The 26,124-nt window shown below is 45.0% G+C and overlaps 1 protein-coding gene across 1 annotated transcript in view; it reads left to right on the forward strand.

Moving 5' to 3' along the window:
* MET (MET proto-oncogene, receptor tyrosine kinase) overlaps positions 1-26,124 on the forward strand; it is a 119,860-nt gene that overhangs the window by 76,321 nt on the left and 17,415 nt on the right. The window contains 10 exon segments of the mRNA NM_001242736.1: positions 1,576-1,736; positions 2,501-2,603; positions 3,191-3,327; positions 5,416-5,577; positions 7,925-8,024; positions 12,455-12,673; positions 18,189-18,335; positions 20,187-20,343; positions 20,879-21,019; positions 23,480-23,710. Coding sequence (NP_001229665.1) covers positions 1,576-1,736; positions 2,501-2,603; positions 3,191-3,327; positions 5,416-5,577; positions 7,925-8,024; positions 12,455-12,673; positions 18,189-18,335; positions 20,187-20,343; positions 20,879-21,019; positions 23,480-23,710 — 1,558 coding nt within the window.

Genomic DNA, 26,124 nt, shown 5'->3' on the forward strand with positions numbered 1-26,124 from the left:
GAGCTGCTTATTTACAAAGAAACTGAATGCATTAGGCCTCTTGGATCTGGAAAGATTCAGACTGATCTGAGACATGATTAAGCTTTACAAAATCTTGAAGGGTTTGGGAAGGGCGAATGTGGAATTGTTATTCCCCCGAATCACTCACCAGCAGGACAAGGGGTGCCCATTGAGGTTTGCAAGTGGTAAATTCAGAACAAACAAAAGAAAACATTCCTCACCCGGCAGGTGGTAAACGTGGAATTGGTTCCCACAGAAAGTTGTGCAGCTGAAAATATTGGCAGATTCCAGAGGGTGGGGATAAATTCACAGATGAGCACTCCAGCCTAGGATACTAAAGAGAATGTGTGGAATGCATCTGGGGATGCATGGGGTGGTCAATCAATTAATCAACTAATCAATTAATCAGTGGTATTTATTGAGTGTTTACTGAGTGCCAAACACTGTCCTAAGGGCTCAGGAAGGCACAATATAATAGTATCGGTAGACACTCTTCTTGTCCTAAGAAGCTTACAGTCTAGAAGTTCCTCAAGAACCTCCAATGGTTGTCCATCCACCTCTGCATCAAACAGAAACTCCTCACCATTGGCTTTAAAGCACTCCATCACTTTACGCCCTCCTACCTCAACTTGCTACTCTCCTACACTTCTCTAATGCTGACTTTCTCAGTGTACCTAATGTCTTGTCTGTCTCACCACCGACCTCTTGCCCATGTCCTGCCTCTGGCCTGGAACATCCTCCCTCCTCATATCCCATAGACAATTATTCTCCCCCACTTCAAAGCCGTATTGAAGGCATAGCTCCTCCAAGAGGCCTTCTCCGACTAAGCTATCTTTTCCTTTTCTTCAGCTCCCTTCTGCGTCGCCCTGATTTACTCCCTTTATTCATTCCCCTTTCAGCCTCACAGCACTTATGTACATATCTGTAATTTATTGATTTATATTCATGTCTGCCTCCCTCTCTAAGCTGTAAGCTCATTGTAAGCAGGGAATGTGTCTGTTATATTGTTATATTGCACTCTCCCAAGTGCTTAATACAGTGCTGTTCACACAGTAAGTGCTCAATAAATTCAACTGACTGACTGACTAGAATGGATTCTTAGATGTCTGAGCCTGTGCTCTTACATGCAAACACACTGGTGAGTAGACCCGGAACCAAACCAGAAGCCTTCAGTCTAGAAGGAATAAAGATAAATAAATGAAGATGCTCATCAGAAGCAGGCTATATGTTGCATTCTCTGCCTTCTTAATAATGATTGTATTTTTTAAGTGCTTACTATATGTCAAGCACTGTTCTGAACACTGAGGCAAGTATAAGCTAATCAGGTTGGACACAGTTGCTGTCCCACTTGGAGCTAACAGTCTTACTCCCCATTTTACAGACGAGGGCCACCGAGGCCCAGAGAAGTGAAGCAACTTGCCCAGGTTCACCCAGGAGACAAGTGGTAGAGTCGGAATTAGAACCCAGGTCCTTCTGACTCCCAAGCCTGGGCTCTATCCACCAGGCCACGGTGTTTCATTCTTGAAGAGCCATGCTTTGCGCAATTGGTCCCCAATAGGTCTCGTTCCTTTACAGATAATCCCCAGCAGTGCACCCCTGGAAGGAGGAACCATGCTGACTGTGTGTGGCTGGGACTTCGGATTCCAAAAGAATAACAAGTTTGAGCTGAGGAAAACCAAGGTTCTCGTCGGCAACCAGAGCTGCACTCTGTTCTTCAACGAGAGCTCCACAAACAAGTAAGATAGCCAAGAGGCTCTGCGGGGTGTGAGTTCCTGTGGACAGAACAGATTCGCAACTTTCAGGCCCACAGCTTTGCTGCCCCTGGGGCCACTGAAGAGGGAAGAGATTCCATCCACCATTTTTATGGTATTTATGAAGCGCTTATTCTGTGCTAGACACTGCACTAAGTACTGGGGTAGGTACAAGATAATCAGTTTGGACAAAGTCTCTGTCCCATATATAATAATAATAATGATGGTATTTGTTAAGTACTTATTATGTGCCAAGCACTTTTCTAAGCTCTGGGAGAGATAAAAGTTAATCAAGTTGCCCCACGTGGATCTCACAGTCTTAATCACCATTTTACAGATGAAGTAACTGAGGCCCAGAGTAGTTAAGTGACTTACCCAAGGTCAAACAGCAGGCAAGTAGCAGAGCTGGGATTAGAACCCAGGCCTTTCTGATTCCCAGGCCTGTGCGCTATCCACTAGGCCATGCTGCTTCTCAGTGCTACAGAACTATGGTTCCCAATATATACAGCACTCTATTCCCCATCCATGATTTCGCTCATCCTTATTGAATACTAGCTTGTAGATGGAAGAGAGAAAGCCAGAATTCATTCATTTGTTGTTGGGCACAGCAAATCAGGGACAAGTCACGGATGTACACGTGACTTTGCCCTGTAGGTGGAGGGGGTCACCTAGCTTTGAGTCAAAATGACCCTCTTTGAAAGAAAAGGGAAGGCCGAAGGGGTATAAAGCCTTGCGCATTGTCCTCACAGGCTGAAATGCACTGCCGGGCCTTCCACCCAGCCCCGCCTCAACATCTCCATCAGTGTTTCCAATGCCCAAGGCGGAAGACGATCCAAAACGTTCTCGTACGTGGTAAGGCCCAACTTTTTTTTATGGTATTCGTTAAGCACTGCTATATGCCAGTCACTGTGCTAAACACTAGGGTATATACAAGATAATTGGGTTTAACGCAGTCTGTGTTCCGTATAGGGTTCACAGTCTTCATCTCCATTTTATGGATGAGCTAATTGAGGCACTGAGAAGTTAGTGACTTGCCCAAGTTCACAAAGCAGTCGAGTGGTGGAGCTGGGATTAGAACCCTGCTCCTTCTGACTCTTGGGCCAATGCTCTATCCACTAGGCCATGCTGCTTCTCCAGCGGGATGGTAGACACATTCCCTGCCCACAGGCAGCTTACAATCTAGAGGGGGAGACTCTAGTCTGCCAGCAATTGAATCCTTTGCTGATTCCATACATATATTCATTCATTCATTCAATTGTATTTATTGAGCGCTTACTATGTGCAAAGCACTGTACTACGCACTTGGGGAGTACACTATAACATCTCAACTTTCTGAAGCCTGAGGGTTTGATCCAAACGGGTCCTATCTGATTTCCGTGGGGGGCATATGGATGGCACCAGCTTTCTCATTGCTATTTTTTCTTCTATTTTCCATGCAGGACCCTAAGATAACCAGTATTTCTCCCCGCTATGGTCCCATAGCTGGAGGAACTTTACTCACCTTAACTGGGAAGTACCTGAACTGTGGAAGTTCCAGACACATTTCCATCGGCGGAAAAACATGCACCTTGAGGAGGTGGGGGTCTGTGCTTCAGTCACTCCGATGCTTTAGTTTGCCCTGTTAATAATGATGGTATTTGTTAAGCACTTACTATGTGCCAAGCACTGTTCTAAGCACTGGCATAGATACAAGGTAATGAGGTTGACCTACATGGGGCTCACAGTCTTAATCCCCATTTTACAGATGAGGTAACTGAGGTACAGAGAAGTTAAGTGATTTGCCAAGGCCACACAGCTGATATGTGGGGGATCTGGAATTAGAACCCACGACCTCTGACTCCCAAACTTGTGCTCTTTCCACTGAGCCACACTGCTTTTCGTGTTCACCAGGAGCATAGATCACCAGGCTACCACAGTAACAGTCTATCATTGCCATCAATCAATCAGTGGTATTTATTGAGAGCTAACTATATGCAGAACACTGTAGTAAGCACTTGGGAAAGTACTGTACAATAGAGTTAATAATGATGGCATTTGTTAAGCGCTTACTATGTGCAAAACACTGTTCTAAGCACTGGGGGGGATACAAGGTGATGAGGTCCCACGTAGGGCTCACAGTTTTAATGCCCATTTTACAGATGAGGTCACTGAGGCACAGAGAAGTCAAGTGACTTGCCCAAAGTCACACAGCCGACAAGGGGCGGAGCGGGTATTTGAACCCGTGACCTCTGACTCCCCAGCCTGGGCTCTTTCCACTGAGCCACACTGCTTCTCTGCGAGTGAGGTGGCTTGCCCAAGGTCACACAGTAGACAAGTGGTGGAGGTGGGATTAGAACTCACGTCCTCTGATACCCAAGCCCGTGCTCGATATGCTTATAAGGGCCATGGGGCTGGAGTGAGTATCAAAGTGTTTTTGGGGTTCATAGCCAAGTGCATAGTCAGTGCAGAGGGGAAATGAGGACTTATGGCATTATCTTGTTCCCTGGTCAGTATCAGTTTTTCCACTGTACCATAAAGGCTTTGGCCCAGACTGGCAAATTTTAGGGGGCAAATTTTGTGGCCACTTGCCCCACCCTGATGCGCTGTACTCCATACAGAGCACCATGTCTCTGCCCATTCCTTCTGAAGACTTGAGCGCTTGGTGAGGTGGAGCAAGGACTTGGTTAGCATTGCCGAGGCTCACACACTGAAACCAAGACCATCCCCCATTACCTAGACCCCTATGCCCTTTCTTCCTTTCCCTTTCTCAATCATTTTACCAAATCAGTAATATTTATCGATCATCCACGTGTGCACAGCACTTGTACTGAATGCTTTGGAACAGACAGTAGAAGTAAGCGGTAGTCCCCGCCCTCAAGGAGCTTATCCTGTAAGTTTATCCTCTCTCCTTTGCCCGTTCTTTTCTGCTCACATCCTTTATTTTCCCTCCCTTCCTCCCACCCTCCACAGACAGGTATTGTATTGTCCTAGACGAATATCAGAACAGGAGCAGGAACAGCGGTGAGGGAGCTTGCTGGCACCTTTAAGAGACTGGAAATCTTTTATTACTACTACTACTAATAATAATAATGGTATTTGTAAGTGCTTACTATTTGCCAGGCACTGTTCTAAGTGTTGGGGTAGATACAAGATAGTTGGGTTGGGCACAGCCCCTGTCTTAATCTCCATTTTACAGATGAGGGAACTGAGATCCAGAGAAGTTAAGTGACTTGTTCAAGGTCACACAGCAGACAAATGGCAGAGTTGGAATTAGAACCCATGACCCTCTGATTCCCAGGCCTACGCTTTATTCACTAGGCCATGCTGCGTCCTTTTCCCAGGTTATTTCAGTGTTTTGGGTGACTTGTCTTTGCTGGTGATGGCAGGGGGCATTCCTCTTGGAGGAGTTGAGTCACAATTTGCAGAGTCCACCTCCCCTCCCGTAGAATGGATACCTTCAGCCCCAGCAGTTTTTCAGGCAGGTATCACAGTTAATGCATGGCTGGTCTGGCATGGGGCAACTCGCAAAGCTCCCCTTCAGTTATACATTGCTGTTCTCTCCTGGCCTGAGCTCTTACCTTAGATACTCTAATATCCAGAAATCACGGTTAAAAACACCTAGCTTCTTCAGTCGCGTAGGCTGACCTGTCCCTGCCGATTTCCTTTCCCTGTGTTTTTGGTCCAGTGTGTCGGAACACGTTCTAGAATGCTACACGCCTTCCCAGACCGTACCCACCCTCTATGCGGTTAAGATGAAGATCGACTTGGCCAATCGCGAAGCCGGCACTTTCATCTACAAGGAGGACCCCGTCATCCATGAGATTCACCCAACCAAATCATTCCTTAGGTAAGGAGAAGTCTGGGCAGAGAAATCCGGGAGAAAAACGAAGCAAGAAAAGGATGCCGCTTCCATCTTCAGAAGAAACTGCGGTTTTAACTCTGATTTTTAATGTCATCGGGCAGCTATTGTAATCTCCCTTGTGCTTTCAGAGATGAGGCTGGTTGATAGTTCAGTTGAGTTTCAGGGCACAGTTTGAGTCACTGCTGCCTCATCTTTAGAAAGCATCATCCATCCACTATTGCATTAGACAGATTTCAGGGAAATAGCCCACTGAGCCAACAGCTGACTGCTAGCACACAGTATTGGCTGGAGTGAATTCTCAATTATTTAGGTGGGGTTCATCCAGGCTAGGGTTATGTATGGCTTTCTTGCAGGGAGGGTAGGAAGGGTGGGGAGGGAGGTTTCCAACCTGCCCGGCAAAGCTGGTGCCTTGGCACAGGACTTGCACGGAGAAAAGGCTCGGGATGTCAGCTTTGCTCAACCTCTCAGCTCTCGTCATTGGATTGGAGATTTTTTGGCACCAAACACCACCTCCTATGCTCTTCAGGTGTCACTCCCAAGCTGAAAACCTCCAATGTTTGCCCAATGAAGTGTATTTCAACTTTCTGGACTTTCCAATTTTCTAGTTCACTAGAACCAGATGGAGATTGCCTGGAAAGCCAAGAATGAACAAAAATAATGTTATTTATTAAGCACTTACTCTATGCCAAGCACCACGCTAAGCGCTGGGATAGATACAGTATAATCAGATCTGGTACAGTACCTGACCCACAGAAGGGTCACACTAAAGGGAAAGGAGAACAGGTATAGAGTCCCCATTTTACAGATGAGAAAACTGAGGTCCAGAGAAATTAAGGACCTAGACCAATGTCACAGAGCAGGCAAGTGGTAGAGCCAGGATTAGAACCCAGGTCTACTGACCTCCCAGTTCTGTACTGTTTCCCAGGCTACTGTGTTTCTTACTGTACTTAGAAGAATACGAGTACTTTATAGCTTCCCATACTGAACATGGACCCACACAAAATGCATCATATACAGTCTTTTCTCCCCACATCCACAGTCACCCAGACTGTCCAGCACAACCAACTTTACATTGGACCAATTCAGCCTAGTCCATTTGCATCAACTGTACAGTTCACTGTCAAACTACATTTAAAGTTCAACTCTGTTATTACTTTCACCAAAGGGGCCTCAGACTGGATGTCGTGTACCTATAGAAGGAATATTGTTTAAGCAGACAAACAAATAAATAATTTGTTAAGTGCTTACTATGTGCAGAGCACTGTTCTGAGCGCTGGGGTAGATACAGGGTAATCAGATTGTCCCACGTGGGGCTAACATTTTTTAATCCCCATTTTTACAGATGAGGTAACTGAGGCACAGAGCAGTTAAGTGACTTGCCCAAGGTCACACAGCAAATAAGTGGCGGAGTTGGGATTAGAACCCATGACCTCTGACTCCCAAGCCCGTGCTCTTTCCACTAAGCCACGCTGCTTCTCAGAACTCTGTCATTAGAACAGTGAATTTTTTTTTTGTCAGAATAATCTGGTGAATCAGAGGCAAACATAATTCCCCATGGTGGGATCCGTTGGGAGAGTACAATATACTAAAGATTTTTTGTTTTGGGGTTGCTTTTTTAATGGTATTGGTTTAGCTCTCTTATTATGTGCCAAGCACTGTACTAAGCACTGGGATAGATAGAAGCTAATCAGTTTGACCACAATCCATGTTCCATGTGGGGGCTCACAGTCTTAATCCACATTTTACAGATGAGGTAACTGAGGCCCAGAGAAGTTTAATAATAATAATGGCATCTGTTAACTGTTTACTATGTGCAAAGCACTGTTCTAAGAGCTGGGGAGGATACAAGGTGATCAGGTTGTCCCACGTGGGGCTCACAGTCTTAATCCCGATTTCACAGATGAGGTAACCGAGGCACACAGAAGTTAAATGATTTGCCCAAAGTCACAACAGCTGACAAGCGGCTGAGTCAGGATTTGAACCCATGACCCGTGGACTCCAGCCCGTGCTCTTTCCACTGAGCCACGTTGCTTCTCTAAAGTGACTTGCCCAGGGTCACACAGCAGATACCCTGTGGAGGATGCAGGATTAGAACCCTTCTGACTCCCAGACCCGTGCTCTACCCACTAGGCCAAGCTGTTTCTCAACTGATAGACATGTTCCCTGTCCCCTAGATCTTGAAAGTGTATCACTAAGAATCCAATGGGATTCTGGCTTCAGAGCGGGATATCTTCAAACAAGGGTGGTGGGGATTTTTCGCTCCTGTTGGGGAGTGAAACAGATGTTGTTATTCTCCTTGATACTGACCATGTTTCCATTTTGTTTTGGCCAGTGGCGGAAGCACAATCACCGGATTTGGGAAAAACCTCAACGGATCCAGTGCTCCTAAGATGATCATCCAAGTCACAGAAGTGGGCAGGAACTTCACAGTAGTAAGTCTGAGGGCTGAGGAATCTACAGCGGGCTAGACTTTCTAGCCTGACACTATTGAGTCAAAATTATTTGGACAATTTTGCAAATACGTAAACTTTTGACTCAAATGCTAATTACCAATAGGAGATGACATTTTAAAGCACAATCAACTGGGAGTAGGAGGGGGAGGAAGGGGACCACTAATGGAAATCACGTCATTTTTTTTATCATTTTTATAAAATATTGTAACCAAGTGACCTTTAGCTTCATCTGAGAGCCTGGATGAGGCCCCTGATCTCATAACAGCTTCATAAATTCCTACTATGTAATGGACACGTTGTTTCCCGACCGCCCCCCCCCCACAGTTTTCTCAGCCACTCTCTGTGATCCAGTATTGAAGAATATAAGCGTATTTATGCTCGGCAGCATCATTACTTTTGTGGTGTGGGGAGAAGGGAGAGAACTTTCTCTTCCTTCGCTGCTTGCGATTGGAAACATCATTCAAGGTGGCTAGACACAGTGTCTGCACAGGAGGAGTTGAGCCAGGCTAAATTATTTACATTTGAAACTTCGATCCATCAATCAATCATCTTGATTGAGTGCTTACTGTGTGCCAAGCCCTGTACTACGTGCTAGGGAGCATACAGTACAACAGAGTTGGTAGATATGTTCCCTGCCCACAGCAAGCTTACAGTCTAGAGTACAAAGCTGTTTAGGTTTCTGTTTCTTTCCAACAACATGGAGACATCGGATAGTAGCACTTCATGAAAGAATCTGTTCTTTGGGCTTTTTATGCCCTGGAAACTATTGAAAGCTACTGTAATTGAAGCTACTGTAATTGCAGGCAAGTTCTTTTCTGCCAGAAAGCACAAAGTGATGTGGATGAAAAGGAGTAATAGAAGTGGCAGCAGAAGTAGTGGAGGTTCTAGTAGGTTCAGGAAACAAAGAAGTAGTAATAGTAATAATAATAATATTAATGGTATTTCTTAAATGTTTAATGTTAAATGCTTAAACATTTTTTAAATGTGTCAGGAAAATTGGGTTGGACAGAGCCCCTGTGCCGCATGGGGCTCACGTTCTTCATCCCCATTTTACAGATGAGGTAACTGAGGCCCAGAGAAGTAAAGTGACTTGCCCAATGCCACAAAGCAGACAAGTGGTAGTAGAAATAGTGGTAGTAGTAGTAGTAGCAGCAGCAGAATCGAGAGCCCACCTAGTGCAGTACACTGTACTAGATGCTTGGAAAATACAGAATCAGAGGCCATTTCTGTACCCACGGAGACCTTCAACTTTGATAGGGAGAACCAATTCAAGAGTACTTGTAACTAAAGTGGTCAAAATCAAAATCAACAGTTGAGCAGATGTACACACATGAGTGTTAAGGAGAGTGCAAGTAAGTTCTTAAGGGCTAGAGTGGCTCAGTAAGAATCATAATTGTGGTATTTTGTTAAGTGCTTACTATGTGCCAGGCACTGTACTAAGCACTGGGGTGGAAACAAGCAAATTGAGTTGGACACAGTCCCTCTCCTACATGGGGCCTCGTTGTGGGCAGGAATGTGTCCGTTTGTGGTTATATTGTACTCTCCCAAGCGCTTAGTACGGTGGTCTCCGTACAGTAAGTGCTCAGTAAATATGACTGAATGAATGGGGCACCCAGTCTTAATCCCCATTTCAAATGAGGCACAGAGAAGTGAAGTGCCCTGCCCAAGGCCACACAGTGATGGAGCCAGGATTGGAACCCATGACCTTCTGACTCCCAAACCTGTGCCCTATCCATTACGCCATGCTGCTTCCCAAGGGATGCCTCTCAAGGGATCATGTGGCCAAAGGAACGAGGAAATTAATCAGGGAAGGCTTCTTGGAGGAAGCTGGGACTTTAGTAGGGCTTCAAATGTGAGGGGAGTTGTAATTCGTCTGGTGTGGGGAGGAAGGGCATTACGTCCTGGGGGAAATAGCTTGAGAATAAGGACAAAGGCCAGAGAGACAAGAGCTAGGTAGAGGTAGAAGGTTGGCTTGAGAGGAATGAAGACAGCGCGTTGGGGAATAATGGGTGGAGCCTCTAGACTAGAAATAATAAGGAAGGAGAGTGATAAGGAAATGATAAGTAAGGTTTTAGAATCATCTTGCCTAGGTCAATACCAACAAACTGTTCAAGAGCCTGATTTTTGGATTGAGGAACCTTACTCTATTGTACTCTCCCAAGCACTTAATACAGAGCTCTGAACAAACGAAAGTGTTCAGTAAATGACATCGACTGATTGATCGGCTGAAATGCAAAGAAATACAAAGGTGTCATCCCTCAATTTGCCTTCAATGAGCAGTTGGCAGGTTGAATTATGGGATTTCCCTTTTGGCTCCCAAACCAATACTTCTGAAAAACAAAAACCATCAATTTCTTCAGGGACTAAAGCCCCTCTTGGACCCAAATGTTCTGTCAAATCCCATAACATTAGGGTCACTTCAAATAAGATTTTTCTTGACCTCTTTAGTCATTCCCATTATGCCCCCTCTAAAGAGCCTGATTAGATTGTCATCATTCTCAGAGGGCCCCCTCGCCCCATAGAGGCTTGTTAAAGTAAAGGGCTTGAATTAAATTCCACCACCTAGCCACAAACAGTTCTGAATCCCTAGCTATTCATTTTGCGGGCATCAGAGCTCCACAGTGGTTTGGAAGATTAATGAAGTTTTGTTAATTAAATAAGGATAACGGTAGCTTTGTGTGTTGTGTGTGCGTGTGCGCGCGTGCATGCGTAAATGTATGTAATCTCCTGTGTAGAGATTTAACAGGTCACTAGCTGATCAGATAACACTAGAAGTCTCTTGGAGAAATGTTTAATCCAATTCTCATCCTTCTCTATAACTTATTATCATATCTGCACGCAGAATCCCCATTGGCTTCCAAAGGACTTTTCTCTATGGAAGAGACAATATACAGAGAAAATATATACACATTAACACAATAAACATAACTGGTATCCAGTACATACAAGTACCTTGAAAAATATTAAGTTTTAGATGGGAGTACTGGAACTCATCACAGTCGAAACTCTCCATTATATATTGCAAAATGGAGTTGCTTCTAAATTTCTTCATTTTGTAGATGGAATGGTGGAGAAGATAGGAAACTGCCTATTTGGAGATAATTCAATCCCACCTTTCAAGCTAATGGAATGTAATAGCTTCCAGTGTTATGATCCTAATTTGGTAGAGAGTTAAATTGCATTGCATTCCATTAGAAGCAGCAAATGTAAATTAACATCACTATATCCTACAGACAACAATTTAAAGTCAGATCCCACAAGCTGGCTAGGCATTTAATTGATTTGAAACTCTTCTTTAAACCAGAAAACAGAATTTTTATTAAAGGTTCATCTATGGGGGAATATTCAAGATCATCTATGGGGAAAAATTCAACATGTCCTATTTAACATATGAACTTTATATGGGTTTCCCTTCCCTGCTTTCTCTATGGTCCAAGTGCCTGTGAAATCCCTGGCTCCTTGTGAAAAGATAAAAGCCAAAGGAGCTCATACCATAATTTCCTTTGGCTAGCCTAAACCAAACATTTACTTTCTTTCACACTCCACTCTGCTTTCCAAACACCTGAAATCTAAACCACGGGAAACCCATTTCACAGACTGGAGGAATGGTGAACAGATAACCCTCATATGACTCAATCAATCAATCAATCAGTAGTATTTGTTGAGTACTTACTATGTGCAGAGCACTGTACTGTACAGACATAGTCTCTGTTATAAAGGAGTTTAGAATCTAATCAGGAAGACAGACCCTGAGGTAAATGTAAAGAATGAATAAATGAAAGATAAGTAAATAAATTTTAAAAATGAAAGAAATGAAAGAAATGAAGCAGGAAGCACCTTTCCTCCTCCTGGTTCAAGGAGAAATGAAAATATTTCAGAAATATTATTATTATTATTATTGACAGAAACTGTGGTATTTGTTAGGCACTTACTTTGTGCCAAGTACTGTAATAAGCACTGGGACAGATACAAGACAAGTAGGCCTCTATGTGGGGCCCAATTCTATGTAGGAGGGAGCACAGGTATTGAATCCCCATTTTGCAGATGAGGGAACTGAGTCACCGAGAAATGAAGTGGTTTGCCCAAGATCATGCAACAGACAATGATGGAGCTGGGATTAGAACTCAGGTCCTCTGACTCCCAGGCCCGTGCTCTTTCCACTGAACCACATTGTTTCTAAGTGCAATCATAGTACAACTGATGCAAAATACTCATTCCCTCACCTCAGGGACCTTACATTCTAAATAGCCTTATTCTGGCCTTCAGAATCCCATCGGGGATGGAATTAGTCAAACAAAGCCTAACACTGGTCAAATGTGAAAAGCCCAGCAGGTACAGTTCTGTCATTTTTGATCTCCTCCCTGCTTTCCAGCAGCCTATTTATCATGTGCATTCTTTTCTCTCGACAGGCATGTCAAAGTCGTTCTAATGCAGAAATAATCTGTTGTACGACTCCTTCACTGCAGCAACTAAATCTGCCACCCCCCTTCAAAACGAAAGCATTTTTTGTATTTGATGGGGTCCAGTCTGCTAACTTTGACCTCATTTATGTGCACAATCCAGTGTTTAAGCTGTTTGAAAAGCCAGTGATGATCTCAATGGGCAACAAACATGTACTGGAAATTAAGGTAAGAAAAGCTCAGATGGCCCCTTAAATCATCAACCTGAAGCTAATTGGCTTTCTAGATGGGGATCTGAAAAGAGGGTGATTATTATATCTCAAGCTACTTTGGCAAGTATCTCAACTCGGAAGCACAAATCTTTCTGGCATTACACTAAAGATAAGTGGAATAGCTGCATTTTTATGAAAAAGAAAAGAAATGTTCACAAAAAGTAACAATAAGTGTCAGACATATACTAAGCCAAGTCTCTTAAAAGAGGCAATTGCACTGCAGATGTAATTCATTTTCTTGATTTTAACCATCTAGGTCTCCTGTTATTGGAAGCAGTTAAAAAAATATATCAATCCATTGGCATGGGTTAAAGCCTGAACGTCAAAGCCATCAGCTCCTCTTTCCATGAAGTAAGATGAGCTCAAATGGGTCATCTTCATCTAAACATGGAAATTACTCTGGAGCCAAAGGACTAGCGTATGATTTATTGACAGTGATTTCTCCCCCTTACTCCAGAATGTGCAGTTACATATGTATTCTCTCTCTCACACACACACACACACACACATACACTCTCTCTCCTTTCCAACCTTTGCAATCATGTCTTGTGCAATAATTAAACAAGCCCAGCATGAAATGGAAGGGCAACCTGCTTCAATGAACAGAGTATTTTTCCCAACGAAAGTTCTTTCATCTTCTTTAATGAGTTTTAAAAAGGGGGAAAGAGCTTGTAAAACTTTTTTCTTTTCAGTAAAACTAATCTAGGGTGACATTTTGCTTTCAACTAATTGCTGCCTCTGCCATTTGGTTTTGCTTGATGAAAATGAGGCATTTATCTGGGAATATTTGTATTTCGAACTAGGGAAACTGGTTTCATTCAGTTGCTGTGCCTAAAATGTTCGGATTAAAGATAAATAGCAGTTTTGACTATCCCTCCAAGCGCAACCTTATATAGACGAGATAATTCCCAGAATTAATACTTTCCCTCAAGGCTCCCAGAGCTGCTGGATCAGGGCAAGTGTGATCTGGCATCTGGTTCAGCCTGTCAACACCCATCCCAGTAGACCTGAGACCTGTCATCCCAGACCTGACTCCCACCTTTCCTTCCCACTGAGGAATCAGGATGCTGCCGCCTCTTGGGTCAGCCAGTTTGTCAGTCGGGCGTTCATATCTACTGAACGCTTACGGTATGCAGAGCACTGTACTAAGAGCTTGGGAGAGTACAATATAACAGGCACGTTCCCTGCCGACAGTGAACTGACAGTCTAGTGGGAGCTGTGTTCACTGAGTGCCTACTGAGGGCAAAGCACTATACTAAGCGCTTGCAGGAGTCCAACAGAAGCTAGATGCCCTTTCTGCGTCCACAAGGAGTTCACACTCTCAATGACCTCATCCTCGGCCAGTCTCAGGAAGGGAGTTAAAACCTTCATGAGAAACAAGGTCAGTCCACTGATGTTTCATCTGACGACCAGCCGGGGACATACAGTATAAAAGTGGCTGTGCTCCTGGAATTTGGAAGCACTGTAGTACCCAACAGAGAAGGACCCAAAGGATGGGGCGACCAATGCAGGAAACTTGAGTCAGTCAGTCAGTCGTATTTATCGAGCTCTAACTGTGTGCAGAACACTGTACTAAGCTCTGGGGAGAGTACAGTATAGCAATAAACACACATATTTCTAAACGGCTCTTAAGGGTTGAGTGCTTTAAAAACTCCCTCAGCCAAAGCTGGCCTTGCAGCTGGAAGGAAACCCAGTCCCCGGTGTGAGCTGCTTAAGTTTGGGACATGAAGCAGTCAGTACAAGGTCATGCCTTATATCCGTCCATCCCCAGGAGTCTGGGCTTCTTAACCGCGAATCTTCCTGTTTAGACGCAACTACGATTGAGTTCCTGATCCAAATGCCGTTGCCAGTCCAGTGCCCCCACCCCACTCTGAAAATGGACTTAGAAGAAAGAGAGGCAAAGTGTGTCCCAGGCAGTTCTCCAGCGCTGTGCCCGTCTGGCCTCCGGAAGTCCAGGACTCTCTCTCCCAGCACACTGCGGGCCCCTTCTCGCCACAGGTCCAAGCTGATGGGGAGCACAAGGGCTTCAGGGAAACAGAAGCAACATGGCCTGGCGGAAAGAGCACGGTCTTGGGATTCAGATGACCTGGGTTCTAATCCCAGTTCCACCACTTACCTGCTGTGTGATCTTGGGAAAATCACTCATCCTTTCTGTGCCTCAGTTCCTTCATCTACAAAATGGGAAATCAGTACCTGTTCTTCCTCTTACTTAGACTGTGAGTTCCATGAGGGACATGGTTATCTTGAATATACCCTAGTGCTTAGTTCAGTGCTTGGCATATAGTAAGCACTTAAGAAATACCGTATTTATTATTATGAGGACTGAAAATTTATTTAATAATAATTCTGACATCTGTTAAGCGCTTACTGTGTGGAAAGCACTTCTCTAAGCACTGGGGTAGATACAAGATAAGCAGATCCAACACCGTCGTGTCCCACGTGGGGCTCACAGTCGAAATAGGAGGATGAACAGGTATTTCATCCCCATTTTACAGTTAAGTGACTTGACCAAGGCCACACAGGACGCAAGTGGTGGAGTTAGGATTAGAACCCAGCTCCTCTCACTCCCAGGTCTCTGCTATTTCCCTTAGGCCACACTGATTCAGAAAATAATTTTTTGGGCTAAAGACCCATGACAGGAGTTGAGTCTCGTTTAAGTCGAAATGACCACAGCTATGACACATTACACCTTCAGAAAAGTCATTCAGAGGGAAAGCTGGAGGCTTGTAGGAGTCCTTCCTTCCCCAGACTCCCTCTGCCTCACCCACCAATCAGAGACCTAGGGAGAGTGCTGGAACTCTGTGAAAGGACACTCCATAGGTACAAGTCGCTCGACCCCCAGTTCAGTTACAGAGTTGGACAGGTAGAAATCTCTGGCTTCTATAAAGAAGAGCAAGGGGAGGGAAAGAGGATTGGTGGGAGTCAGGAGAAGTAGTCAGTTGCCAAACAGGAAGGAGAAGTAACCGGGAGCCCACTGCTTTGGAAACCAAAGTTGGCATAAGGGTGAGGATAAGGCCCACCTTCCCCATTGGGAATTCTTGGCTGATTAGAAGCTTGGACTTGGATTGAAGCAGGCACTTCTTGGAATGCATGTACCACTCAAGCAACCAATCAGAAATTCACTGGCTCTGAAGGAGACAGGGGGTCCTCTTCGGCCCTGCTTACAAGGGCCCCCCTCAGGAAGCAGTAGCCCGAAGGTCCAGCAAAGTCCAATCAGAAACACCCAATGTGGTCCCAAGTTCCGCTGCCCATCCGGATGGACCAAAATCTTAATGGGGATAATGGAGGTGTGATGGTCAGAGCTGGGAAATGAGCCAGAACTAACAGTGGCCAGACATTATCCGGAACAGCCGCATTTTCTAGTTTGGGGCCTTAATGCAGACATTATATAGTACATCGTACAACACTTAGCAGTACGTCGGTGATAAAGCATCATCTTCCCTTGATTTATAAAAACGGCTCTTTGTAACCCAAGCAAGGTCATGCTTCATGCAGTTCCCCCTTTTAACTCTTTAAACGGACGCCTCTCAGTCTGGGGAAGAGGATGTTTGGCAACCCCAAAATGGCTTCGGTTTCTGAAAGATGAAATCATTTTTCTCAGTTCCCCGAGAGAGACTGTCAGTAGAGCTCGTTGCTTTATCAAAGGGGAGAATATTCCATATAAGGGAAAAAAGTAAAGCAAGGTGTAAAATGCAATGCATTTCTATTGAAATAAGGGGAGCATTCTAAGAGTGGGGAATTGGAGGATAACATCGTCGATTAGACTATAAGCCCGTCAATGGGCAAGGATTGTCTCTATCTGTTGCCAAATTGTACATTCCAAGCGCTTAGTACAGTGCTCTGCACATAGTAAGCGCTCAATAAATACTATTGAATGAATCTATCAATAGAGGCAGAAAGTACTCATTCTACCACACTTCCTGTCCCTTTGTGGATTCCAAGGGGTAATTGCTTAGGCTTCAATCTATAGCTCCTTGGGTTCATCTGCTTTTTAATGAGTTAGAGTCTATGTTGATCCACCTGCCCTGGTTTTTTAGAAATGGTTCACTGGCAAATATAGCCAAAGCCCTCAGTAAAACGGCCTTTTCTCTACAAGACTTGAGTTTCCGACCCTCTCTTTGGACATTTTATTTCCCAACCCTGCTCCATCGTGGCGTCCTCAAGTTTCATCTTGCATTTTAACCGATCATCCGTCCCGTGCACCTCGGGAAGATGTCAGTTGGAAGGAGTTGTGTCTGTTTCTCGAATTGTTTGGGTTAGTTTTTGTTGGTTTTTTTTAATCCAACGACTTGCTCTATTTGCTTTGGAGTTTATTTCTTTTCCACGAGGAATCCTGGGCCTGGCAGGATGAACTTAGCATCTCATCCCTGTCTCCCCGCCTTAGTGTCGGTCTAGCCGAGCAAGATGTATTTAGCCGGCCCTTCATAAATCAAGCTCTCTGGCTCTTTAATCTTTCAGTTACCCCTCTCGGAGCAGATATTTCGGTGCTGCATGCAGCTAACCGGCAAGTTGCCGTTTGAGGCCTTCGGGTGACCCACTCGATTTATGTCCCTAGAGCTCAAATTGGTCTCCTGTATCCAACCTGGTTCAGCAGAGGGGAGAAGGTGTCACACACACACCTCTCCTCCCCCTGGTGATGTCACCAGGGAGAATTTCAGCATGTTCCCTGATCCCCAGCCTCCCAGAGCTGGAGTCATAAGGAGATCTTGGCTTTGTTCCAACCTGCCCTCCCCACCCTGAGAGGGACACCCCTAGGACATTGAAGCAATCTCTACATAAATAGATATAGTTATCAATGGGGAGAGAGGAGCCATGCTCTCCGATCTTGTAGTGGATGAAAGCGGATTGTGGAAGGATAAGTGAGGAATGAACTTGTCTTCCTGAAGAAATGGGAAGTGACTTCAAGAGCAGGCAGCCTGGAAAGAATTCCCCATGCCCAACTTTTGCAGGAAAGTATTCCATTCTGGCCTTCTGGGAGAAAGTGGTGGGAAGCCCCAGGGGAGAGGGACTGGATCCACTGACTGGGGCAATTCAGGCCTGGCAGCAGTTCCGTGGGCTGATGAACTGAATGGAGGTGGCAATGATAGCAATGATGAGATGGTGGGATTCTCAGGATGTTCCTGCCCCCAGGCCCTCACCAAGGTTGAGTGAAGGGAGAGAGAGAACTGTCAAAGAAGAAGGACACTATCACCCCATCCTCATGGGCTCCCTAAGAACACAACAGCAGAGCTGTCGGATCCCCTACTGGAGATTGGTTTAACCAACTCCTGCCTGAATTTGGGCAATCTAATGTGCCCAGTCATTTTCTCAGATTTAAGCATAAAATTCAAAAGAATCAGATTTTCCTTTCCTTTCTAGATGTGGGCCATGGCAGATGATCCTACAATCATCCGTTGCTGAACCTCCTCTCAACTGACCCCGTTCTAAGATGATCTAAAGTTCCAACAAGATTTTTTTCTTTTTTTTTCCAGGGAGACCATATTGATTCCGAAGCAGTCAAAGGGGAGGTGCTGAAAGTTGGAAATAAAAGCTGCGAGAACGTCCTCTTGAACTTGGAATCTGTATTCTGCACGGTCCCCAGGGATCTGCTGAAAGTGAATACGGAGTTAAATATAGAGGTGAGATTCCTGCGCCGCTCTCGTGATGGAGATAAAGGTGCCGGCTTTAATCATGACACTCGCAGCCTTAAAATAAATCATCAGACCTCATTTGAATGTTGGGTTTGAGCTCATCAGCTCAGCTGCGACTCTCGCTCGTTATTCTTCAAGCAGGGAGATTTTGTGACACCACTCCCTTTCACGGTGTAACTCTCACCCTTGTCACTGAAGTCAAGCCAATTCAGTTGCATTCACTGAGCAACAACTATTTGCAAAAATATGTGGTCCTGTGATAGTACGAGGAAAGTAAAAAAAAAAAAAATCTCAAGCAGCTTGTAATATTCACAAATAGCATATATGCAGTGGAGCAGGAGGAAAAGAATAGACATTCCTGGGGATAGCTAGGGTTTGGAAATATGAATATATGAATAAATGAATAACTGAATAGAGTGCATAAACCGATAGATGCAAAAGTGTTAAAGGAAGCTATTAGGCAAACACCCTCTCCTGACCTCTCATAAACCACAGAAGCAGCATGGCCTAGCGGAAAGAGCATGGGCCTAAAGGACATGGGTTCTAATCCCAGAACCCCCACTTGTCTGCTCTGTGACCTTGGGCAAGTGACTTCACTTCTCCATGCCTCAGTTACCTCATCGACGAAATGGGGATTAAGACTGTGAGCCCTAAGTGGGACAGGGACTGCGTCCAACCTGATTATCTTGTATCTATCCCAGCACTTAGTACAGTGATTGGCCCTTAGTGTTTAACAAATACCATTCCCAAAAAAGCCACTGCTGGTTGCTTTGAAAAGTATTAGCAGTTTCAAACTATGATTCCAGAGAACAGTCAAGGAATGAATCAATCAGCAGAGTACTGAGCCAAGTGTTTGGGAGAAGACAATAGAGAAGACAGACCCTATCTCTGTCCTCTAGGAACTTACAGTCTAGCGGGAATAGAAATATTTATGGCCCAGAGATGCTGCATTTATGTTGTTTCACTAGGAAATTTTACAATAATATCCTTGGAAAAGTCCCTGTACTAAGATGGCCCTTAACCTTGAAGCAATGTATCATTTGCCCTATTTTTGGCCTGATTTTCAGTAAAACATTGACCCTGTAGGAGCTGATTAAACAGGAACTCAAGTGGCAGCACCTAATGTCCAGTTCTTTTGCCAAAGAGGTTGGCTCCTGACCCTCACTGAGGGCCCTAGACCCCCCAGGCAGCAAATGTTTTAGACTCTAATGAGGTTTTCCTGTCCTTCCTTTCTTCTCTTCCTCTTAAGATAATCAGCTCCTGTTTTAAGTGCCATATGCTGGAATCCACAGCACGATCCAGATTTCCCTGATTTGTCAGCTTGTTCCTGGAACTAAGTTAGGAACTGAGAGAAGAGAGGAGCGGGAGGACTGTTTTCACTCTTGGAAATCACTTATTAATACACTAAAGAACACCTTAACATGCTGAAAAACTCAAGGCAGCTTCCAAAGATGCTTCTTTCAGCAGGCCAGGAGAAGCAACTGTGGGAAGAGAATCTGAGCCAATGGGAAAAAGGGTATTTGCTAAGCGCTTACTATGTTCCAGGCACTCTACTAAGCACATGGGTCATTACAAGTTTATCAGATTGGACTCAGTCCCTGTCCCGCGTGGGACTCACAGTCTCAATCCACATTTTCTAGATGAGGTAACTGAGGCACAGAGAAGTAAAGTGACTTGCCTTAGGTCACAAGGCAGACAAGTGGCAGACCCGGAATTGAACCCATGACCTTCTGGCTCCCAGGCCTGTGCTCTATCCACTGCGCCAAGCTGCTTCAGAAAGAAGCTGGTTTGTGCCTTGGGATGACTGAGTTATAATCATTATTTCTTGGTTCTTTGTAGTGGCAGCAGGCAGTCTCCTCGACCATCCTTGGAAAGGTGATTGTTCTCCCTGACCAGAATTTCACAGGACTAATCGCCGGAGTGGCCTCCATCTCGGTCTTACTCTTGTTATTCCTGGGCCTTTTTCTGTGGATGAAAAAGAAGAAACAAATTAAAGGTGTGTCATGTAAAAAACACACCCTGGTAAAGTAGAAGGGTTTTTCATGATGAATTATTTATTATGGCATTCATTAATGCTCTGGTGGCATTTCTTACTCTATATGGGCTTAGCGCCGGGGCAGCTATGAGGTTTATGAGATCAGACACTGTCCCTGTCCCACATGGACACATGGGGCCCCCAGTCCATCTCATCCCCATTTTGCAGATGAGGAAACTGAGGCCCAGAGAGGTTAAGTGACTTGCCCAAGGTCACACAGCAGGCCAGTGGTGGAACAGGGACTCGAGCCCGGGTCTTCTGACTCCCAGTCTTGTCTCTTCCCATTAGACATGCTGTATTTCAAAAGGGCTGAACTTTAATAAGTGGGTTGTCCGAGCAGAAGACACATTCTGAAGTCATAAAGATCCCTCAAATCGCAACGGCGGTGAGAGCTAAACCCTAGGACCAGAAGCAGAATCCTGGATCCTGGTGTGGTGCCGTATTAACCCTCCTCAGAAAAGCCCTTAACCAGCTGCTTCTTTCTCTCTGGTTTAAGATCTGGGCAGTGAATTAGTTCGCTATGACCCAAGAGTTCACACGCCTCACCTGGACCGCCTTGTAAGCGCCAGGAGTATCAGCCCCACGGCGGAAATGGTTTCCAATGAATCTGTGGACTACCGAGCGACGTTCCCAGAAGGTATAGTTCAGTTCCCCGGGTCTGAGACCGGCCTGTTCACGCCGGCTAGTGCCTTCCAGCTTTGACCCCCTGTTATCGCCCACCTCTCCGGGCAAGCAAAAGGTTCCTGCAGCTTTGGGGGAATATGAACTCGGCCTCGGGTCTGGGTCTGTATAGGATCTGTCAGGTTCTTTCTCATGGAAAGAGAACTCCTAAACCACTTCATAAGAACCAGTATCATCTGAGAGGTATTCTAGAGTGCCTCTCCACAGCGATGAGGCCCCTCGAAAAAGTTTATATTACGTTACTCCAAAGCCACCGGGAGTTCATAATGATCTGCATAGCTTTACCCCCTTCCTGCCACACACACCCAAAAAGCTAAGTGACTTAACCTGCTTTTAGTATCTCACCCGGAAATGTACCTGATGGTGCTAATAAAAAAAAAACCTATGGCAATCATCTGCTGTGAAAATTCCAGTCACCAACTAGTGTTTAGGTTAACTGGATCATTTTGCATTGTTTAGTTTGAAATCTGTTGGCAAATACCAAATTTCTGAATTGTACCAAGTACGTTATCTTTAGAAGGTACAGGATGTGAGTCAACTCTAAGCATTTTTCTAGTTGAATATTTACCATAAGGCAAATATAGTGAGTCACAGGCAGTTGACGTGTGTTCACAGAGCTGGGATCTGCTCATCAGGTTAATAGAGAGTGATATAGTCTTCCAGCAGTTCGGATTTTAAATTCTTCCACACACCATTTCAGACCTATTTTTCCCACTTGTGCCTCTTCTGCACTTAGCTCCTCTGATTCTCAGTGACCAGATCCTGCCCCCTGACTCTGAGTAGTCAATTCCCAATTCTTCTGGGAATCATCAGGAGGGGCAGGAGTAGCACTGGAATTCCATTTCACAGTTGATCCTGAAACTAAAAAAACTGTTACGGCCAAGTGTTTCAGCTTCCTTCCCCACCAAAATGTTGAACTTCACTCATTTTGATTCCGTCTCCTCACCCCCTAGTTCAGAGACTGGTGAACAGAGCAATAAGCAAAAGCCAGCAGAAAAAAGAAGGGGGTGGGGGGAGGGAAGGAGGAGGAGGAGAAGGAGGAAGAGGAGAAGGAGGAGGGAGAGAAAAAGGAGAGGAAGAAAAAGAGGGAGAAGAGGATGAAAAGAAGGAAGAGGAAGAAAAAGAGGGAGAAGAGGAAGAGGAGGATGAGGAAGAGGAGAGAAAAGAAGGAGAAAAAAGGTAGAGGGAGGAAGAGTAGAGAAAGACTGAATCATCAATAGTGAGCCCGGAATACATTTAACTGGTGGTCTTGCTCCCAGAGGATTCCCCCACAGGAATTTCACTGGTTCCCAGGTCTTTTGATTGGCTCTAGAAAACAGAAATGATGAGCAGTAAAGTCCCATGAGATTTCCTACCCAATCAGGAGCCCTGACTTATAAGGCAATAGAGTTATTCCAATGGGCAATTCTTTTCGTCAGCCATTCTGAGATTTTTTACCTCTGACTCTGGGGGCCAAGAGGAGACGAGGAAAGTGTTCAGGGTGCAGGGAGCTGATTTTATCAGGGAATTCACCAGTTACAAAGCCAAGGATCCCTCCATGAAGGTGGTCACTGGGTAGACAAGCCATTGGCCTTGATTTCTTTGCTGCCAAGCTTAGAGTTTGTGAATTCCATTAGTTTTCCCAAAGCCTCTTTCCATTGGATCGGATGCTTTACTCATCCTTCGGAGCAAAAATACGGTGGCAAGGAGCTGCTTGTCCAGCCTCTTGGAATTTAAACAACTATTTTCCAAGAAGGGAAAGAATTTCTCCCTTCCTCAAGTGCCGTCCCGCTGGGTACAAAGCTGTGCCCACACATTCAGAAAAGCCAGTCTTAGCCAGTTCTCACCTGCCTGACCGGACAGGATACAAAACCTCTGCTAGGCCTCTCCTGGAACCAAGGTCTCACCACATCTCCCCGAGCTCCTCGTCTGGGAAGTTCACAGTTCAGTTAATCAAGTTGCCATGCTCCCCAGTACACTTGGCTGGGAGAGAGTGACAGTTTCCCTCTGCCCTGACTGAATCCCCTTGGTAATAATAAAATTATTTTTAGTATGTGCCAGGCACTGTGCTAAGCGCTGGGGTGGATATAAGCAAATTGGGTTGGATTCAGTCCCTGTCTCATGTGGGGCTCACATTCTCAACCCCCATTTTACAGATGAGGTAACTGAGGCACAGAGAAGTGAAGTGACTTACCCAAGGCCACGCAGCAGGCAGATGGTAGAGCCAGGATTAGAACCCATGGCCTTCTGACTCCCAGATTGATGCTCTATCCATTCTCTCAGGCAAACCAAAAGGCTGTTTTTTACCTTCCCTCTGGAATTATCCTGGAGACTTGGAAGGGGGTGAGGTGGAGGGCAGGCATTTTGGGCATAGAGGATGCGTGCTTTTCTACGTAAGTCGTCTTCAACAGGCTAATGATATCTATACTCCTTCCAGATCAGTTTCCCAATTCCTCTCAGAACGGATCATGCAGACAAGCCCATTATCCCCTGGCCGACCTGTCGCCCATTCTCTCCAGTGGGGACTCCAACCCATCTAGCCCACTTCTACAGAGCAACGTTCACATTGACATCAGCGCCCTGAACCCAGATCTAGTCCAAGCCGTTCAGCACGTGGTGATCGGACCAGACAGCCTGATGGTGCATTTCACTGAAATCATAGGAAGAGGCAAGTGTTTTCCGTCTTGACCCGGTTCAGTTCAGTTTCCGGGGAAACTCAAGGGCGGGGTCTGTACGCCGTAAAGTCGAAAGCCAGAGCCCTCTCCGTTTTCTCACTCCTCCTGAAAACCCATCCCAACTAAATCCACCCTCTCTGTGCCTGTCGTCCCTTCAGCCCCCTTTAGCGCGTACTGTCTATATCAATTCGCATACAGGCAGCTACCACTACAGAGCTTTGCTGCCCTTCTCCAAAGCGTTTTGTATGGCTTTAGGGTGGGATCCATTTTCCCATACACTTACATGACATTTATTAGGTTACGGAATTATGGAATCCGTTCTGATATGATGGCCAGGACCTACGGGTAAGTAAAAATTACACTCTGTAAAATTATGCTTAGTAAAATTATTATTCCCCTCACTTAATAATTATGATATTTGTTAAGCGCTTACTATGTACCAAGGACTATACTAAGCACCGGAGAAGAGAGAAGTTAATCAGGTCAGATGCAGTCCCTATCCCTCTTTGGGCTCACGGTCTGGTAAATAGGTATTGAGTCCCTACTTTACAAATGAGGAAACTGAGGCACAGAGAAGTTAAATGACTTGCACAAGGTCACGGAGCAGAAAGACCCTTGCCCTTCCTGCTCTCCTATAACTCAAACATGGCCCTCTCCTCTCTGTTTTCCCATGCAGGAACAAAAAGGTTTTTTTGTTTGTCTATTTGTTGTTTGTTTAAAGTGGTCTTTGTGGCTTATATTCCTTGAAAATGAGAACGTGTTATGAAGAGCTGTAGGTGGGGTACATTTTTCCCATAGAGTCACATGTTATAGTCTGGGATCTGTTCCAAAACTGCTGGAAAAATAATATGAAATTCCTTTTTGGTGTTTTATATTGTTACATTAAGCATCACAGAACTGTTATTTAATCTTTGTTAAAGTAATTCGAAAGATAACACCATATTAACTAAATGAGGGGTGTAATCCGATTATGAATCTTTATAGGAAGCTCCGAAAGTAAATGCTTGTTCATCTGAATGACAGTGGCCTAGTGGAACTAGCTCAGGCTCGGAAATCAGCGGACCTGGATTCTAATTCCAGCTCTGCCGCTTGTCTGCTGGGTGACCTTAGACAAGTCCCTGAACTTCTCTGTGCCACAGTTTCCTCATCTGTAAAATGGATCTGTAAATCCTCCTTCCTCCTACTTAGACTGTGAGGTCCAGGAGGGACAAGAACTGTTTCCAAACTGATTATCTTGTATTTACAACACTTAGTACAGAGCCTGGCACATAGTAAGAACAAGTACCATTAAAAAAAAAGTCATTCTTAATCCCCAAATCTTCAATGCTGGTGGAGAGACTAAACCTCTTCATCTGTTTTGGTATCTTGCAGCGACGTATTGGGTTGTTGGGGTGTCAAACACTAACAGCTCTATCCCTGGTGTATATGTACTGAAGAGTGGCTATAACTTGGGGTGTCCTATCAAACCATAATGGCTGGCTCTCCAGAGGGGACCAAACTCCACTTATTTAATCTTGTATTCCTTTTTTTCTGACTCTTCTAATTATCAGTGTTTAAGGGAAGCAGTACTGCCTATTAGAAAGAGCACGGGCCTGGGAGTCAGAGGCCCTTGGTTCTAATCCTGGTTTTGTCGCTTCCTTGCTCTCTGATCTTGGGCAAGTCACTTAATTTCTCTGTGCCTTTGTTTCCTTGTCTGTAAAGTGGGGTGTTATCTCTATTCCAGATGCCATTCCAAGTGTCTAGAACAGTACTCCACACACGGTAGGCTCCCAATGCAGAACTCTGCCCACAGTAGATAGAGAAGCACCGTGGCTCAGTGGAAAGAGCACAGGCTTGGGAGTGACAGGTCATGGGTTCGAATCCCAGCTTTACCACTTGTCAGCTGTGTGATTGTGGGCTAGCCACTTAACTTCTCTGTGCCTCAGTTACCTCATCTGTAAAATGGGGATTAAGACTGTGAGCCTCGTGTGGGACAACCTGATTACCCTGAATCTACCCCAGCGCTTAGAACAGTGCTCTGCACATAGTAAGCGCTTAACAAATACCAACATTATTATTATGAATTGCTTTTCACACCGAAGACACCCAGGATAGTGTCTTGCACACAATACACCCTCAATAAATGCTGAATTATACTACTAATAATAATAATTACTATTGTACTTGTTAAGGACTTTCTATGTCAAGTACTTTCACTGTTCTAAATACTGGGGTAGATACAGGTTATCAGTTTGGACACAGTCCCTGTCCCACATGGGGCTCCAGTCTTAATCTCCATTATACAGATGAGGTAACTGAGGCCCAGAGAAATGAAATGACTTGCCCAAGGTTATACTGTAGGCAAATGGCAGAGCCAGGACTAGATCACAGGTCCTTCTGACTCTCAGGCCCATGCTCTATCCACTAG

This window comes from Ornithorhynchus anatinus, chromosome 10, assembly GCF_004115215.2.
Source record: "Ornithorhynchus anatinus isolate Pmale09 chromosome 10, mOrnAna1.pri.v4, whole genome shotgun sequence".
NCBI classification, from domain to species: Eukaryota; Metazoa; Chordata; class Mammalia; order Monotremata; family Ornithorhynchidae; genus Ornithorhynchus; species Ornithorhynchus anatinus.